Here is an 18,339-nt window from a genome sequence, read left to right on the forward strand (position 1 = left end):
CTAATAGCAAATGCATAGTGGAAAATGTAGGAAAACCATTAAGAAGCTTTTAGTGATTTTTTTTTTAGATGAATAGTTTTTTACAGACCCTCATCTGGTTTTTTGTGTTTTGGTATTTCTTTTGCAGTAGCCCCCTTGATTTTGATTGAAAATGAACTATTTGAAACACACAGTGACCAAGGGAAGTGACCAAAGTGAAGATGGCCTGGGATCTTCACTGTCTTCCTCAAGATACCGGACTAAGTGGAACGTTCTCTACCTTCAACACAGGCTCGCTCTGCATGATTAGTGCAATAAAACTCCCTTCTTTATGCTTACTGAGATAGCTTAGTGTCTTGTGGAAGGTGTAAACTTGGTTTAGAATGCTGCACTTACCTTTCCATGAAGGCTAAAGTGATCCTTCTTGCTCAGTCCCTCTTTGTAGGAACGATCCAGTACTTGTGGACACTACATGTTTCAAGCTCTCTCCTAGCACCATCACCCCTGCAACTCGCAATCAGTCTATTGAATGTTGCATGACAACAGTTGGCTAATTAGAAGGCAGACTTTCCACATGCAGACCTGGCTCAGTAAATTGAGGTGTGGGCCAGAGATCCTCTGACAGTTGTCCTGAGCTAACACTAGAGCTCACTGGGTGTTTGGTTAAAGGTCTCCCACAAGACTGGTTATTCTCTTTGCCTGAAGAAACAGGGCATTGCATCTCTCAAATCCTGTTCTCAATCATTGTCAGAGATGTTTTCAAGCTGCAGTCAGATCTTTCTCAGTAGAATGTCAGTTGACTACGGTGTTGGCTGTGACTTCCCCTTAGTATAACTAATTTGCTCTGTGGTAAGAGATATGCTAATTATTACCACTTAGTAGATGTTGTTAAAAACATGTGAAAGATTAGGTATGGAAAAAGCGTACACCCCTAAACAGAAAGGAGTTATTAAAGTAATTTATAAACCCCTCGGCACTAATTAGTGTCCAACTCCAAGTGGGTCACTTCCTTAGCATAATATTGATGCTTATTAGTATCACTGCTTTTTTCCTTAGCTTAATGACTTACTTAGAATTTATCCTTTATTTTAAATGATCCGTACTGTTTAGTATCTAAATAAAACACTATTCTCCAGAAAAATCAACCATTTTCTAGCCCTCTCCCCTCAATCCTTTGTTGTCCATTCCAATACATTGAGCACATTTCCTTTACCCTGCACACACTTCTTCCAAAAGGAAGCACCCATTGAGTCCTTTTGAGAGTGATTTGTCTTATAACTAACTGACTTAGCAGGGATTTAATTAGGTCATCATATTTGATGGTGAGACTTATGGAGCGTGCCTCTCTCCCCATTGCTGCTTAAAATGCAAGGACAGGTGATCAGAAGCCATCCTAAAGTGCTTACACCACACGCCACCCATGAGGCTTGCGGCCACAGTGGCACTTGGGTGTCGCTCCTCTGTCATTTGTCCCCATTTGAGAAAGCAAATCATCTCCAGATCTTGCTGTTTGTACACTTTTGGTGGAGACTTGTATGGCATTTCTTCTTTGTTTTGGGTTTTCTTCTCTAGCTTATTTTGTGGCTTTTAAAAAGTGGATTGTATTGTGAGAGTCTGCGATTCCTGGTGGCCAGTATCCTGGATTCCGCTAAGATCTTGCCTCTTTCCTCCTCATGAAAGCAGCACACATTGTGTTAACTTCTGTCTCTTGTTAAATGAGCTTAATGTCTTTGTGTTTTGTCCAAAACGATATTGAAAAATATAAATATAATATTGTTTAATGCAAATGAAGGAATGCAATAAAGAGTAAATATACTTGAAAATGTTCTGTAGACCAGTATTTCATACAGAAGGACATGGACAGCTTATAGGAATGGAGGAAGAAGGAGGGGCTCAGGAAAGAAACCTCTCTTGTTTTGTTACAAGTAGCATGTGGGGGATGATTTTTATTTAAAAATCTCTTAATTATTTAGAAAGTATAGTTATTTAAAAACAGATCATTAGAATATCAGAAAAAGTTAGTATACAAGCATCTTTATGCTTTGTACTTATTTTATTTTTTAAAATGCTGGGTGCAGTAGCTTATGCCTGTAATCCCAGCACTTTGGAAGGCCGAGGCAGGTGGATCACTTGAGATCAGGAGTTCAAGACCAGCCTGGCCAACATGGTGAAACCCCATCTCTACTAAAAATGCAAAAAATAGCCAGGTGTGGTGGCACATGCCTGTAGTCCCAACTACTCAGGGGGCTGAGGCAGGAGAATCACTTGAACCTGGGAGGCAGAGGTTGCAGTGAGCCAAGATCATGCCACTTGCACTCCAGCCTGGGCAAGAGAGGGAGACTATCTCAGAAAAAAAGAAAAAAAAAAACCCCGAGGTACCTAAGCCACAACAAGGTTAGTAACAAACCAGAAAGGAGAGTTGCTGCTCAATTAGAACAGTTGCTTCCTGTGAAATATACAAACGGAGGAACTTAAAGACTCTCAGTGAGATTGTTTCACATGGTTCATTTTTGTATCCTCCGTAGTTTTTTACATTTTCCGGAGCTATCAGATCTCTTAGCCTCCTAAACCTTGATCCTTAGCATTGGCTCAGGTTAGGACAGGAGGTAGCCCAGAAAATCCACAAGGCCCTGTGGGGAAGAGGCCAGCTTCAAGAACTTCCACAACGGGAGCTCCTGGGAGGAGGACCCTGAGGCCGACCTGGTCCCTGCATAGCCTTGAGAAGGCGGGTTCTTGAAGCTGCCCAAATATTCTTCAAAGCCAGTGCTGTACAGCAGAGCATATGAGATTACAGCATGACCTGTGAAGAAGCAAAGGAGCCTCCAGCTAGCTGCTGCCTTAGGTTTCTTCATCTATGAGTGAATTGTTAACTGGCTATTTTTTTGTCAGAATATGTTTTTGGGATCAAAACCTCAAAAGAGGAGGTTATTTTATCCTTTCTAAATCTGTACATCTTCACTGGGACACTTTTTTTCAATGTCACACAGAAAAATTGCATAATTGTGGTTAAGGTCTAAAATATGTTTTTATTTTAAGGCTGTCTTTTCATATCCTAAAAATTACAGCATCTCCTTTAAAAGTTTCAGCAACAAGTCACAAAATCATGGAGTAGATTGAAGTGTGTACAAATAATCAAATCCTGATCAACAGGCTTGTTGCAACAGCGAGTCAGCTATAAACAACCACCCCAGCCCAAACACAGAAGGTGAAAGCAGGATTTCATTTTCTTTGCCTGACAACTTGGTCCATAGCATCCTTAGTGACTGGGGACTGGGCACGGTGGCTCACACCTGTAATCCTAGCGCTTTGGGAGGCTGAGGTGGGCAGATCACCTGAGGTCAGGAGTTTGACACCAGCCTGTCCAACATGGTGAAACCTCGTCTTTACTAAAAACACAAAATTAGCTGGGCGCGGTGGCACACGCCTGTAATCCCAGCTACTCGGGAGGCTGAGGCAGGAGAATCGCTTGAACCTGGGAGGCAGATGGTGCAGTGAGCTGAGACCGTGCCACTGCACACCAGCCTAGGCAACTACAAAACCCTGTCTCAAAAAATAAAGAAGTGACTGGGAAAGGGTGTGTATGAGAGTCCAAGACAGCATGTAAACTGCAAAATTTATTGCAAAATGATCTAGAGTTTCTCATCAGCTGGCAAGCCGTACTGAGACTGGGTCCTGGAGATGAGCCCATGAGGGTGTGTGCTGGACGGGCACGGTGGCATTAAGATGCAGGAGATAGCGCCTGTGATCGGCAAGCATCCCAAGTGGGTGAAGACAAAATATCCAAGGAGGAATCATGTTTGAAATGTTCTCAGCATACAGTCTCCACATAACTCCTGTCTCACTATTTTGGGAGTATAAGATTAATGGTAAGACATTTTTGCCTCGTTGAAAGGTCTCTATTAAGCTAGGAGGAACGTGGCAGTATAGCAGCAATGCTTAGCTGCACTGACTTCACTCGAGTGTGCAGACCAGCCACACACACGAGAGCATGCCCACATGCCCAGGGCCGCCACGGGAGACGGCATTAGATAACACCAAGAATCATCTCGCCATTAAGTTTCCCTTTTCTATTTCTTCCCTACCTTCTTTCCTTCAACCTTTCTTTGTACCCCATCCCCTTATTCTTGAACTGTCTCACATGCTTTCCTTCCCTTCTTTCTTCATAAAATAATATTGCTTTGAAAGATACCATGTTGTCTCTTTCAGATTTTTAAACAACGTCCTCTTGTGTTTAGATGTTTGTAAGTACTTATACATAGGGAGAAACTACATGTTCAAGCATAGCTATAAACTATATTGTCCTTAATCATAAAGTATGATTAGGCGGGGCGTGGTGGTTCACCCACTAATCCCAACATTTTGAGAGGCTGAGGTGGGAGGACCCCCTGAACCCAGGAGTTTGAGGCCAGTGGGCAACACAGCAAGACCCCATCTCTACAAAAGTTTTTTTTTTTTTTTAATTACAGTGGTGGAGTGTGCCTGAGTCCCAGTTACTTGGGAGGCTGAGGAGGATCATTTGAGCCCAGGAGGTCAAGGATGTGGTGAGCCATGATCATGCCACTGTACTCTTGAGTGACATAGATACTTGTCTCTTAAAAATTAAAAACTATCGCCTTCAGCCTGGAAAGCTGTCAGCCCCTGAGGCTTTCAGCTCAATAGGCTGCTGGCCCTTAAAAAAAAAAAATTAAAAACTGTGATTAATATAGGATTACAAATGGCCTTCATAAGTATGAATAGGGACCCTTTAAATATTTGGCAATCTTCTTATTGGTTGAAAAAGTACTGGCCAGACTGGGTGGCTCATGCCTGTAGTCCCAACACTTTGAGAGGCCAAGGTGGGAGGATCGCTTGAGGCCAGGAGTTCAAGACCAGCCTGAGCAACATAGCAAGACCTCTTCTCTAAAAAAAAAAATAATTAAAAAATTAGCTGGGCATAGTGACACATACCTATGGTGCCAGCTACACAGAGCCTGAGGTAGGTCACTTGAGCCCAGGAGGTTGAAGCTGCAGTGAGCATAATCACGTCATTGCACTCCAGCCTGGGCAACAGAGCAAGACCCTATCCCACAAAAAAGAAAAATTACCCAGAATGCTGGGATAGACAAGTTCAGGTTGAGCATCCCTAATCTAAAAATCTAAAAATCTGAAATGCTCTAAAATCTAAAACTTTGAGCACCGACATGATGCCACAAGTGGAAAATTCCACAACTGACCTCGTGTGATGGGTGGCAGTCAAAATGCAGTCAAAACTGTTTCATGCACAAAATTATTAAAACGGTTTTATAAAATTACCTTCGGGCTATGTAAGGTGTACATGAAACAAATGAATTTCGTGTTTAGACTTGGGTCCCATCCCCAAGATATCTCATTGTATATATGCAAACCTTCCAAAATCTGAAACATTTCTGGTCCCAAGCATTTCAGAAAAGGGGTATTCAACCTGCATTAGCTTTATGCAAAAGTAAAATAAAAATAAGTCAAAATGAAATAAAAATGACCAGACTGTAAGATGTAGAGGAGATCTGTATCCTATACATGTTCAATTCCTTGTACAGCTGAAGCGACACAGCTTTTGTGGTTTCAGCTCCTCAGGGACTAAAGACACATCATGGGTAAAACAGAGTGTATGAACTTCTGGTGGCTATTCCTAGCCTCAGGTTAGAGATCTGAATGCAGCACAGAGCAGCCCGCCTCCACCACACGCAGCTCACGGCTTTATTTTCCTGTTTTTTTTTTTTGGTTTTTTTTTTGAGATGGAGTCTCGCCCTGTTGCCCAGGCTGGAATGCAGTGGTACGATCTCAGCTCACTACAACCTCTACCTCTCAGGTTCAAGCGATTCTCCTGCCTCAGCCTCCCGAGTAGCTGGGACTACAGGCATGCACCACCACATCCAGCTGCTAATTTTTGTATTTTTAGTAAAGATGGGCTTTTACCATGTCAGCCAGGCTGGTCTCGAACTCCTGACCTCAGGTGATCCGCCCACATCGACCTCCCAAAGTGCTGGGATTACAGACGTGAGCCACTGAGCCCAGCCTGTTCTCATTTTTTCTCTTCGTAGTGAGGTGAGTAAGATTTGTTTTTAATCGAGGTACATCAGGAGAAAGAGAAAGACAAAAGATCTTTGTCGTTCTCTGAAATAATATGCCAAATAAACTGAAGGTGACATTTTATGGGTAGGTCTGAAAACTAAACAGTTGTCTGTTGTCATAAAACCAACTTGAGGCATCTCACTGTTGAGAAGGCATAACCTGTGAACTTCTGGTGGGTCCTGTGAAGCAGTGGTCCAAGGAGAGGGTGCCCATCCCCAGAGCATGCCCACTGGCAGCCTTTTCTACCTAAACCCAACTTCAGATGACACTTGTTCCAGACAGCCCGTGGCCCAGGGCGCACCCTTTCTTCTTGCCAGTCAACCTACCTCTTCTATGGCTTAGCTCTCACAGTGGAGCTAGCAGGGGACAGACTATTTTCAGTCAAGTTTCATTTTCAATAGAGAAAATCCTATTTTCCCATTAAATGGAGTTGAAAACGTGGTGAGGAGGGGATTAAGGCAGTGGCCACCCCTGCGGTCTGCTGGCCTTGGGCCACATCTTTTAGGAGTGCCTGTGACATTAATTTGTACACTGAAAATGCTTGAGTCTGTGAAATGAATTACTATCCAAGTAGTTGCTTTTCTAAAACTGGAGATTCATTGTTAGAAGTTAATTTAGAACGAAGGAAGCCTTTAAGAATGTCCTATGGTATATGAGACCTACTGTCCATGACATCCCTGACGATCTTGCTTAGAGAACAGAGGAAATGACCTTCACTTGGTCATTTAATTAGCTGAGGCCACCATGTTCAGAATCAGATAGCCTTGAACTCCTGAGCATTAATCTGGAAACCCCACACAGTGTACAATGTATCCATTTTAGGTTTGTTTACCTTCTCTTTAATGACTTAACAGAAAAAAACTGCATGATGAAATATATTTTCTCCAAATATATATATATTTATATAATATATAATCTTAGTTAACTCAAAGGTATATACATTGTATAATAAATAATATTTATAAAAAGAGACTTTTTGAATATAAAATCAAAAAGATCAACAACTTCTACAACTTTTTACAAAACTTTGGATACAGCAGGTTGGTAGGAAATTTCGGTTGGATACTATTACCTGACTACAGCGAGAATAATTACAATGCACTCATGTACTATTATTAAATAATTACTTGTCAGCTACTTGAATACGCCCCAGAAACATGACTTTATCACTTTTAATATAGAATACATAGATATGAAAAGATTGTTTTGAAAATTCGTATCCATTCTGCTGAAATATTCTCACATAAAGCAAGCATTATCCAGTTAACATGATTTAAAACTTTTCAGTCTAAGGTGAGATGGGGAGGGGCATTTTGGACTCGGTGGAGTGGGTGAGATGTGTATCTTTAGCAGGGCTTGTGGCCAGCAGATTTAGGAGTGAAGGCAGGCTCCTGGGCGACCGTCTCGGCAAGCCCACCTGCACCAGCTGAGAAATCGCTGCCCCGGTATTTTGGGTCAGGGTTAGGCAGACCCCAGAGAGAAGGGGAAAAGAAAAATCTTTGTTCTGCTCGTTCCCCTGCTGCATCTCTTCTTTCTGATTCTCCCTAAGACAGTTGTTGAACCGATTCATACTGTTAAATCCATGTGGCTCCCTTCTGCTAGCTTTCTCTAGGACGCTCGGCTGGACCAGTATGCCTCAGGGAGAACTCAGCCGTGAGATGCTTAACCCAAGGGAGTAGGTGACTGCTGGTCCCTAATCCAGATCCTTGAGAACTGCATGGATGGAAGCTATGTCAGCACGCAGGTAAGGGAGGAAGAGCTGAGGGGAAGAGCTCTGTGTCTGTGTTTACTCACATCAGCCCCAGAGAGGAAAGGACACGGTAAGATGGGCCCCTATTGGAGACAAAGCAAGGGATGGTTTTCATCCTCCCCATCTGCTAGTCACAAAGTTGGAATTTCAGGAATTGATTGCTACTCTCTCACAGACCCTTTGTCTAACTCACACTAAGTTGACCTGGACTCCAACTGCTCTACCTGGAGTTATCTGTAGAGAGAATCTGCAGGTGAGCAGGGCTGGGAAGGATTGAATGGCCCCTTCTAAAGATACCGCTTATTTTATTAGGAAGCCATTCGAGCTGGAGAAGACTTGCCCCCATACATAACCTATTTACAACGTCCACTACCAAAAAGTAAAATAAAACTGCGTTGACGGTGGAGACTGCGGAACGGTAGAAAACGATTTTGAGATCTGACTGCCTCTTGTGCAGAACAGGGTTATAGAGAAAATGAGGCTGAGAAGAACACACAGCTGCTCTTCAAACAGCTTACCAGGCCACCCCGAGCTGCCAGTTCTTCAACACTCCAAATCCTACTCTAACAACTGCCGCGGACCTCCCTACCACTTCATCCTAGCTAAACCTATGGCTTTTATCAGAATGAGAAAGTAGCTCAGATTTGAATGGGAGTAGACCAAGAAAAGGAGACTGCAGGGGTGCGCCTACTTCCTGACTCCCACCTGACAGGCGTCTTGGAACGTCACCAGAAGCAGCAGTTTGGAAACAGAACCTTGCCCATGCTGATGTCTTGACCGCCAGGCCGAGAGCTCACACTAGCCCAGCCTGTTCTGTTGGAGTCGAATTTTTTTTTCATTTTTATTTTCTTTAACATGTGCAAAGATAAGCCTCAGGTCTGTTCCTATCAGACCCTAGAGAACTAAAAAGAAAGCCCCCTTCTTTAAAAACCACACACCATCCAGAGCAGGGTGAGAAACGTAAGATGAGAGAGAGGGAGAGCCTCCCCATCCACAGGCGAGTTGGGTCTGGGTCATTTACCACACGTGCGGCTGGTGACAGTTCCTTGCTGTCTGACGCTGAGGGCTGCGCCTGGCTCTAGGTCCTGCTTCCCATGAGACTTCGCTGAATCCGCCCAGCCACACACTTCACCCCTTCCCAGCGCCCTTAGGGAAAATAAAAAGGAAGAATTAGAAACATAATTCCGTTCCCAGAGACCACCCATTGGGGTTCAAAGATCAGAGCTTGCCAATGGATCTGAACAGGTCTCTGGTGCTCAGAGGTGATGAGCACGCCAGTGGCTTCTCCACGCTCTCCTCTGCTTCAGGCCTGAGGTTGAGCGAGGCTGTATGATTCACAGGAGCAGCAGGGCTTTTGAGTCCACAGACTGGGATCCAAATTCTACCTCCCCACCTCTCGCTGAGGGCCTTGGGCAACAGGAAGCCCAGGAGCACAGGTCACTCCCTGACTGCTCGACTCCACCTCGTATACAGACTGGGAGAAACGGTGCCCGGCCGAGGGCCCAGTCCCCAACTACGAATCAACTGCTGTGCTGGGCTCGTGCCAGGCACGCACTGTGTTTTTGTACCGCACCAAATAGCTTGATAATGAGCTGTCCAAATGGGAGAAAGCCTACTTAATTACGAACAATTCCTTCCCATTGGAGCAGCAGTGTGTTCATTTTCTTCATTTGCATAGTCATATCTCACAAAGGGTTTCAGGCATTCCCAGTCAACCCCCAGCTCCTCTGGGGGGCTGCCAAGATTAGACTACTTGACAGAGGCAGAAATAGGCTCAGCCAGATCGAAGGGACACGTCCAAGGTCTCTCAGCAAGGCAGTAACAGACCCAGGACGTGGGCGCAGCCAGGCCGCCTGACTTCTGCCAGAACCTTTCCAGCTCACTGTGCTCACAACAGCAGAGTGACAAGGAAGAAATCTGGCACTTGTAAGGCACCAAATCGATGGTGAGCCAGAGACACTGGGCAAAAGCTACAGAAAGGTGTTTTTCCCACAAAGGAAGGACACAAGCCATTTGACAGGGGCCCTCCTCACTGTGTGGGGGGCCCGGGGCCTGCTTTGCGACCCCCTTCTCTCTCCTGCCTGCACGCCAAGACTGTCAGGGACGCCAGGAGAACAGCTGAAGACTCTGTCCCCGGCCGTCCCAGCCAGCGCGGCCCGCAGGCTCCTGTCTCGCCTACAACGTCAGCACGGAGTAGGCCGGTCTCAGCTGAGCCTGGGCCCACTGCGCCAGAGCAGGCAGCTCGCCTGGGAAGTGGCTCCAGGAGGTCAGCTCTGTTTGGCCCAGGAGCCACTGCAGCTGCTCTGTGAGCACCTGGGCCCCGCGCCAGGCCCTTCATGTACAGGGTCTCCAGTCCATAGGACAACCCTATACAGAACATGGTTCTCATCCCCAGTTCACAAATGATGCCAGGGCCCAGTGAGGCAGAAGAGCTGGCCTGGGGGTGTTGATCAGAAGGGCACCATGTTGGGAGAGTGTCCTCCATGGGTTCCAGAGTGAGGCCTCCAGAGCTTCCACAGAGAAGGGGTTCAGGGTAGGAACCACTTGGACGCAACATCTTGAAACTGTATCTATGTAGCACTTTACATAAGACTGGGGAGAAAACACCCAGTGTCTATTTCAGAAATGGGGAGAAAAGAGGGCCGATGAAGCGTACTGATTCTGGCCAGGCGTGGTGGCTCACACCTGTAATCCCAGCACTTTGGAAGGCTGAGGTGGGCGGACCACTTGAGGTCAGGAGATCAAGACCAGCCTGGGCAACATGGCGAGATCCTATCTACTAAAAATACAAAAGTAGTTGGGCTTGGTGGCGCACACCTGTGGTCCCAGCTACTTGGGAGGCTGAGGCAGGAGGATCGCTTGAACGTGGGAAGCAGAAGCTTCAGTGAGCCAAGATCGCACCACTGCACTCCAGCCTGGATGACAGAGCAAGGCTCTGTCTCAAAAAAAAAAAAAAAAAAACAAAAGAATAATGATTCTTCTTGGGATCAGTGTTTGTACAGTGGTTCGAGGTGGGGGATTTTCTGGACACCGAGGCCAACCCCGCACCTGGGTCCCTGTGTGGCAAGTCTCAGTTGCCCACAAAGGACCCAGCAGGAGAGGTGCCAGGACAGAGCAGCAGGAATCTGTCTCTGTGACCCCCTCTGCCCCCAGACCCACATATGGGGCTTTCCGGAGGCAGAGACCTCAGCCCTGCAGCCTTGCTTTGGCTGATGATAATGTGGAGTCCCCGTCTGTGAAATGGGCAGCCTGGAAATCGCTCTCTAGGCGCTGTTCAGTGAGTGTTCTAAAACACTGCTTCCCCATACGGCCCCTTCTTGGACCCACCACAGCCATGTCCCGCTTGACAGTGGGAACACTGTGTTGCCTCTGGCTGCAGGGAACACCCGAGGGAGGTGGCCACTGTGTTCTTCACATTCCCTGCACCTTGACCTGCCACCCTTGGCCTGCGACTTCTCTCTTATTGGCTGACTTTTCTTCTATCATTTTGAAAAGCTGTAAATGAAACTGTCCAAGTGATGATGCAGTCTCCTTGCCCAATGACTGCCCTATATAATCACTCTGATGTAGGTATCACGCTTCCTATTAGGACCGTATACAGAGAAGCATTCACATCTGTTAGCTAACTCAGCCTCAAAAATACTCTGTTGGCCGGGAGTGGTGGCTCACGCCGGTAATCCCAGCACTTTGGGAGGCCGAGGCAGGCAGACCACTTGAGGTCAGAAGTTCAAGACCAGCCTGGCCAGCATGGCAAAACCCATCTCTATTAAAATACAAAAATTAACTGGGTGTGGTGGTGGGCACCCGTAATCCCAGCTACTTGGGAGGCTGAGGCAGGAGAATCGCTTGAACCTGGGAGGTGGAGGCTACAGTGAGCCAAAATCACACTTCACTCCTGCCTGGGCAACAGAGCAAAATTCAGTCTCAAAAAAAAAAAATTCTGCTGGGTCCCCACCGTCACCATCACTGAAGAGAGGAGGAAACTGCGGCTCCAAGTGGAGGTGCTGGACTCACCTTCATCCTCTTCCACTCCCCGCACTGCTTTTGTTCAGACACTGAGAAAGGTGGTGCCACCTGCTGCCTTTCTGAGCTCTCCCCACCAGGACATAACTTGAGCTGCACTGAGGGGCTTCCCAGATGGGCTGAGTGAGTCGCCCCGCAGTCAGAGCACTTCTCCATGAGGTCAGGTACCTCCTATATCTCAGAGAGGCCCATCCGCTTCCTCCCCTACTCCCCACGGAGCAGACATGTGCCAGTAGCTCGGAGGTGCCCTGCAGGGAACTGCATCACCCGGGGGCCTCCACCCTGTCACAGGCTGCTCTCCCCTAGCACCACCCCAGCTGGCAATGACCCAGCAGGGAAGTGCTTCCCAGTTAACCAAGCCCTGTCCCCAGTGTCCTTTCCTTTGTCCCTCACAGCACCTCTGGAAAGGACAACAGGTGAGGAACCAGGTCTGTGAAGAATTTCTTGCTTGGGTCACACGGTTGGCAAGTGGTAGGAGCTGGACCAGGGAATGGCCTAATTCCAACACCCATGCTCAGGCCTCCACGTACTAGGCTCCTTCTCAAGGGAGAGAAAAAGAAGAAAAGGCACCCCAGCCTTAGCAACCTTCCACCCCCGGGGCTCCAGGACCACTTCTCGTCCATGCTGACCTATCCTGGGGTGTTATGGAACCCAGGGCCAGCGCACAGCGCCTCCCACGCAGACCACCTCTGAGAAGCTTGGGAACAAAATCCACCAGCCTTTGATCCCTCGATTACTCATCCCAGCCACTCTGAACTTGAATCCCTCCTGCTCCCCGTCATCATCCATAAACTCGGTGACAGTGCTCCCCACTCCACCCAAGCTTCAGATCTGTCAGGATATGGGCTTATACGCCGCTTCCCCCACCCACCTCTCTGAGGTTGGTAAGATTTATGCTTGTGCAAGAACTTCTCTAAGTTCAAGGTGGAGGCACACTGACTGTGTCAGGGGTACAGGAGACATTTTGGCTCGATGTTTCAGGTAAACTGACCCCTGACCCCCACCACCATCACCACTTTATAATAAGAAAGCTGAGGCCCAGAGAAGTGAAAGGACAGGAAGTTACGGACAAAGTTAGGACCAGACGTCACGTCTCTCAGCTTCCAGCCCCACAGCTCCATAGAATGCTCGAGAATGACAGCTAGTGGTCATGCAAAAATTTGAGCTGGGTCATAACTTACTATCTTGTGGGAAAATGTTAATTGCTGGCAGCTAATGTGCACACACTGGGTTTTAGTTTTTTTTGTTTTTTTGGGTTTTTTTTGAGACAGTGGAGTGCAGTGGTGTGATCTCAGTTCACTGCAACCTCCGATGTCCCGGTTCAAACGATCCTCCTGCCTCAGCCTCCAGAGTAGCTGGAATTACAGGCACCCACCACAACGCCCAGCTAATTTTTGTATTTTTAGTAGAAACCGGGTTTCACCATGTTGACTGGGCTGGTCTCAACCTCCTGTCCTCAGGTGATCTGTCTGCCTCAACCTCCCAAGGTGCTGGGATTACAGGCATGAGATACGCCTGGCCAACACTGGGTTTTTGTCTCTGCTTTGTGCAATCCACCAAGTCTCTGCCCGAGGACCATTCTCAAGGAAGTTTGGGAAATCCTGGCTTCCTATTTTGACTGTGGGAACTTGTGTGTCTTGGAGGGCTTAGAAACAGAAGGGGGTCATCAAGAAGAGACAGGCAAACAACCCCATTCCCTGCGCCCAGGCTCCCAGCCTCCCCCCCGCCAGTCCTACCTGGCGCCCTACTTGCAGGTGTGCACGTCGTAGACGCGAACACACTCCTGGCAGCTGACGTAGCAGCACCAGTGGAAGATGCAGTGGCACTTTTCCTTCCGCTTCTCCGTCCTCGTGTTGTGGCCACGGCCACAGCAGAGCAGGTCACAGCCATCGATGCCATGGGAGGTGACATTGCAAGTCCGGTCCCTTGTGCCGAAGGAACCCGTCTCTGGGTTGGGCTCACAAAAGTTGGGGGAGTTCTCGTAATAGACCAGGTCCCTCTCAGTGGGCGGCTTGAAGAGTGAGTACTTGGCCCGGAGGGTCTCCACCCAGCCCCGGGACTCACGGTGCTTCTCCACCACCATCTCCGAGGCGCTGTCATACTTGTCCTTGAGGAAGTCGCCAATGGCACGGAAGTCAGGCTGGGCCCACCAGCAGGTCTTCACCTCACAGCTGCCCGAAAGCCCGTGGCACTTGCATTTGAGGTGCATGTGGTCCAGGATAGTCTGGGGGAGAGGAGTGGCAGCTGGCCCCCAGACCGACCCTCGAGGGGGCACAGCTGGGCCTTCCCTCTCTGCCCCTGCCCACCCCCTTCCCTCCAGCCTTCTCTACTCCTCTGTGCCAGGAAGAGAACTGATGGGGACTGAGGCAAGACCTAAAGAACAGGGCCCATGTTTCCCTCCCCTTCACACCCCAAGCACGGGCAGACGGCACGTCCACTTCTCACAGAATATGAAATAGGAGTTGCTGGCCCGGCACGGTGGCTCATGCCTGTTATCCCAGCACTTTGGGAGGCCGAAGTGGACAGATCACTTGAGGTCAGGAGTTCGAGACCAGCCTGGCCAACATGGTGAAACACCGTCTCTACTAAAAATACAAACATTAGCTGTGTGTGGTGGTGGACGCCTGTAATCCCAGCTACTCGGGAAGCTGAGGCAGGAGACTTGCTTGAACCCAGGAGGCAAAGGTTGCAGTGAGCCAAGATGGAGCCATTGCACTCCAGCCTGGGCAACAGAGCAAGACTCGATCTCAAAAAAAAAAAAAAAAAAAAAAAAAATGGTGTTATCTCCATTTAACATATGGGGAATCTGAGGCTGGGAGCTTAACATGACTCACCCTAGGTCACACAACCATAGTCTAAGTGAATGGAGGCTGAATTCAATGCCAGGTTCCCAGGCCTTGACAGCCCTCCAGTGCGTGCCAAGGTGCACAGGATGGGTGGGTGGTACCTGATCCCACGGGGTGGCCACGCTCCCTGGCCAACTCATCCCGGGTGGGAGTGGAGTCCAGGAAGGAAGGAGGGTGGACAAACGAAGTGGCTGTGGGGTGGGGAGGGGGCCAAGCCTGGCCAAGGGGAAAAGGAGCCCAGGACCCACAGGGCTGTCAGAAGGGGTGGGGTGGGGACCAGGCCAGCTCGGGAGGGGAGGAGGCCAGGGCCCGAGAGTGGTCCCGGCAGGGCTCCCAGCAGGTCGGAGGAGGACAAGCAGGCTCACCGTGCGGCCCGCCTCATTGTTGTGCTTGTTCATGGCTGAGCGCGCGTCCGGCCTGTTCTCACGCGCATCCGCAAACTCCCTGGACACTAACACCCCGAAGTCAGCGTCCTCGCTGCAGCCGCCCCACTTCCAGCCTTCGCCGGGCGGCCCCTTATGATGCGAGTCACAGCCGCAGATGGTGGAGGTGCCCTCAGCGCAGGAGCGGGTGACGGCGAAGGCCACGCCGGCCGAGGCAATGGCATGGACGAAGGCCGACTCGCGGGTGGCTGCGGGGAGGCCGTGGGGAGGCAGCGCTCAGGACCCGGCCTGAGAGTGCCCCCCTGCCTCCACCTCCCAGGCCAGGACGTGAGGGGAACAAGGCAGGCAAGAGTTGAAGAGCTCACCAGGCCTGAGGGAAGAAGAAGGCAGCTTCCCCGCCCTCTTTGACTGTTCTAACCCTGTAGGGTATCCCCAAATCACAGATGAGCAAACTGAGGTCCCAGGCTGCTAACTGATTAGCCCAGGCCCTCAAATGTCACAGGGCAGAGCAGAGCCTGTGAGAAACAGCGCCAGACACCAAAGGTCTGGCAGACTGCTGCAGAAAGAAGGCAGCCACTTCTGTCCCGGTCCCACACCCCCTGCCCTCCACCTTCCCAAAATCCAGAGATGACCCACACAGGCCTGAGCCCTCCCACTCCAGAGGGAGCTCCAGGTCTGTGAGGAAGGAGGCCTGGGAACCCATAGCCTAAACCTGCCCAGGCCCACCCCTTCCACGCCTGGGCACAACGAGGCGGCCCCTCTCCCTTTCTCGGTCTCAGTTGCTCTTTTTGTAAAATGGACACGGCTTCCCTCCGCCCCTAGAGCCCCTCACCAGGAGGGCAGTGGCCCTTGCCTCAGTCTCCCCATCCTCATTGTCCGGCCCTCATGCCCAGACACAGCCGAGCCCCTCCCAGAAGGGTAGGAACACAACACAGGGCAGTTCCCTGGTTCTGTCCCAGGGTCCCACGCAGGGACAGGGGAGACTCTCGGGTGTGCACCAACCTCCTCACCCCGGTCACCACCTCTGCACGTGCTTCATTCACATAGAAAGTTTGACTCATTTTATAGATGTGGACATGGACGATTAGGGAGGCCAAGGCCTGCAAGACCTGCAGCCCAGGCTTCTCTAGCAGCAGGACCCCGGAGCCGGAGGTGACTCGCTGCCTGGCCCAGGCTGCAAAACGCCGGGCCGGCCTAGAAGCCCGGGTACCCGCCTCCTCTCCTGGGCTGTGGCCCAAGTGCTGCAAGAAGGAAGCCCGGGACCCCTCGTGGCTACCACGGCCTCTCTCCGAGGCCCCCACGCCCTCCTGAGCCACCTGCAGTGGGGCCCGTCCCACTTCCACCGACCGGCGGGCGTGGAGTGCGGAGCCCGTTCCGCCCCCGCCTGCGCTGCCAGGGCCAACCATGGACGGCGGCGGCGCGGGGCCAGAGGTCCCCTCCCAGTGGTGCGCCCGGCCCCGGGATCCCCGCCGCGCTGCTCACTAGCCCCGATCCCGGCCGCCCCAGCCCTCGGGACGACCCGGGGGAGAGGAGCTGAGGGCGCGCTCGCAAGGCGGGAGCCCCTCGTTTCCGGGCGGCCCGCGGCCTCTCGCGGAGGCGGCGGCGCCCGGGCCCCGGGCTGCGCTCGGTTCCCAGCCCCGGGAACGCGGGGGCGGTGGGGGCGGGGCGGGGATTAGCCTGGGAGCGGCGCTGACAGCCCCGCTGTGCCTTCCCCGTCCGGCGGGGCCCGCTGGGCCGCTCAATCCGCCTTTGTTCGCGCGGTGTCACACCGCATTACCCGCATAATGCGGCCGCCGGGCCGGCCGCCACCGCGTAGCAACGGGCGGCTCCCGCGGCCGGGCCGCGCCCCCGGCCCCGGCGCCGGGCCGCGAAATCCCCATTGAAGCGGCTCCCCCCGCCCCCGCGCCGCGCCGAATGGCCAGAGGGCGTGTGAATGGCGCGGCGACCGCAGCGGGCGCGGGGCCCGGGCCGCGCGGTGGGGGGGCGGCGCTCGGGCGCTTTTCAGGCCGCCCCGGCCCCTCCGGCGCCCGCCCCTGCCCCACCCCGCCCGGGGAAGCGCCTCGGGCCCGCCGCGCTACCGTCGCACCTCGCCCCTTCCGGCCGCCGACCCCAGAGTCCCCCAGACTCGCGGGGCGGGCTCTTGCCCTCGGCCACCCCTCCGGGCGGGCCCAGCCCCGAGGCATCGGTCCCGACCAGCGCAGAAGACGCACGTTCCGGGCAGCCAGACCCCCTGCGCCCCAGGTCTCAAAGCGGGGGGCGGAGATTAACCCTTGGCCGCGCACACGGCAGGGGTGCGGGGACTCGCTGGGGGCGGGGTGCAAACGTGGGGCTGGAGCTGGGCGCGAACGTGGGCTCAAGGCCCTGGCTCTGGGCACCGACCCGTGTGCGTATGTGCGCGAGGCGTCTTCCAGGATGCTCTCCTCACTGCCGGCAAATTCCCAAAGTCTCGGGCACACATCACCCCTCCCCCTGCAACACAAACCTGCCCTCGGGCCATCTAGGGACCGAGACCTGTGCCAGAACCTGCGGCGGCGACTTAAAAAGTTCAACGCGGAGTGAATGACTAGCGCACCCAGGCCCGCTTCCCCCTGGCTCTAGGCCGGAGCCGGGAAGAGCGATCAGAGGTGACTCTCGCTTTTGGAGAGCGCGTCTAGACGCAAAGCTGTTTGATTCAGCGCTACCTGGCCCGAGGAGGGGCACCGGAAAGCGCTGAGACCAACACACCGACAAGATCGGGTTTGAAATGCAAACCGCCGCCACTTGGCCCCAATTAAGAGGCCAAACCTTTTATGTCAACAAGGAATAATTAGTTTTGGTACTAGAAGCGTAAACAGAATCGTCATTCATTGATTTGCTAATTACCCTCCTGTCCCATGACAATAGCCAACATTTTGGCTGTAGGGGGGACGGACCTGTGCACCTGAGGTATCGGTAAGGGGAACTGCACTCTAAAATGGGGGTGGTCAGCTTCTCCCCACCCCACCTGGCACCCCACTCCTTCACGTGAATGTCAGATCCCTTTTCTTTCTGGCTGTACAGCTAGCTCCCATTCATTCCCTAGCTTCTAATAGGAGGGAGGACCGGGCTCGGCGCTTTGGGTGGCAGAGCAGCTCTGGCGGTGGCCAGCCCAGCTAGGATCGTTAGATTCCTGGACACTGCCGTTCCAGGAAGAGCTGCCCGTCTTCCATCCAGTCCATGAGCCCCCAGGTCCCCATCTTGGGAGCAGTTGTCCCACTTAGCCTCCCTCCCAGGGCCTCCAGGTTCAAAG

At 51.5% G+C, this 18,339-nt stretch overlaps 2 protein-coding genes across 2 annotated transcripts in view; one reads left to right on the forward strand and one right to left on the reverse strand.

Annotated features, from left to right (window-relative positions):
- The window catches only part of NSF (N-ethylmaleimide sensitive factor, vesicle fusing ATPase), a 161,602-nt gene extending 159,800 nt beyond the window's left edge, over positions 1-1,802 (forward strand). Inside the window, exon 21 of the mRNA XM_064369291.1 lies at positions 128-1,802. Within this exon, the coding sequence (XP_064225361.1) occupies positions 128-149 (22 nt within the window). The 3' untranslated portion in view covers positions 150-1,802. The remainder of the gene's footprint in view (positions 1-127) is intronic.
- A 4,039-nt stretch (positions 1,803-5,841) lies between these two features.
- WNT3 (Wnt family member 3) overlaps positions 5,842-18,339 on the reverse strand; it is a 54,045-nt gene continuing 41,547 nt past the window's right edge. The window contains exons 3-5 of the mRNA XM_012444143.2: positions 15,054-15,319; positions 13,579-14,066; positions 5,842-8,965 (exon numbers count right to left, since the gene is read on the reverse strand). Coding sequence (XP_012299566.1) covers positions 13,587-14,066; positions 15,054-15,319 — 746 coding nt within the window. The 3' untranslated portion in view covers positions 5,842-8,965; positions 13,579-13,586. The remainder of the gene's footprint in view (positions 8,966-13,578; positions 14,067-15,053; positions 15,320-18,339) is intronic.

This window comes from Aotus nancymaae, unplaced genomic scaffold (genome assembly GCF_030222135.1).
Source record: "Aotus nancymaae isolate 86718 unplaced genomic scaffold, 86718_ANA_hifiasm-v0.15.2.pri h1tg000089l, whole genome shotgun sequence".
Lineage (NCBI taxonomy): Eukaryota > Metazoa > Chordata > Mammalia > Primates > Aotidae > Aotus > Aotus nancymaae.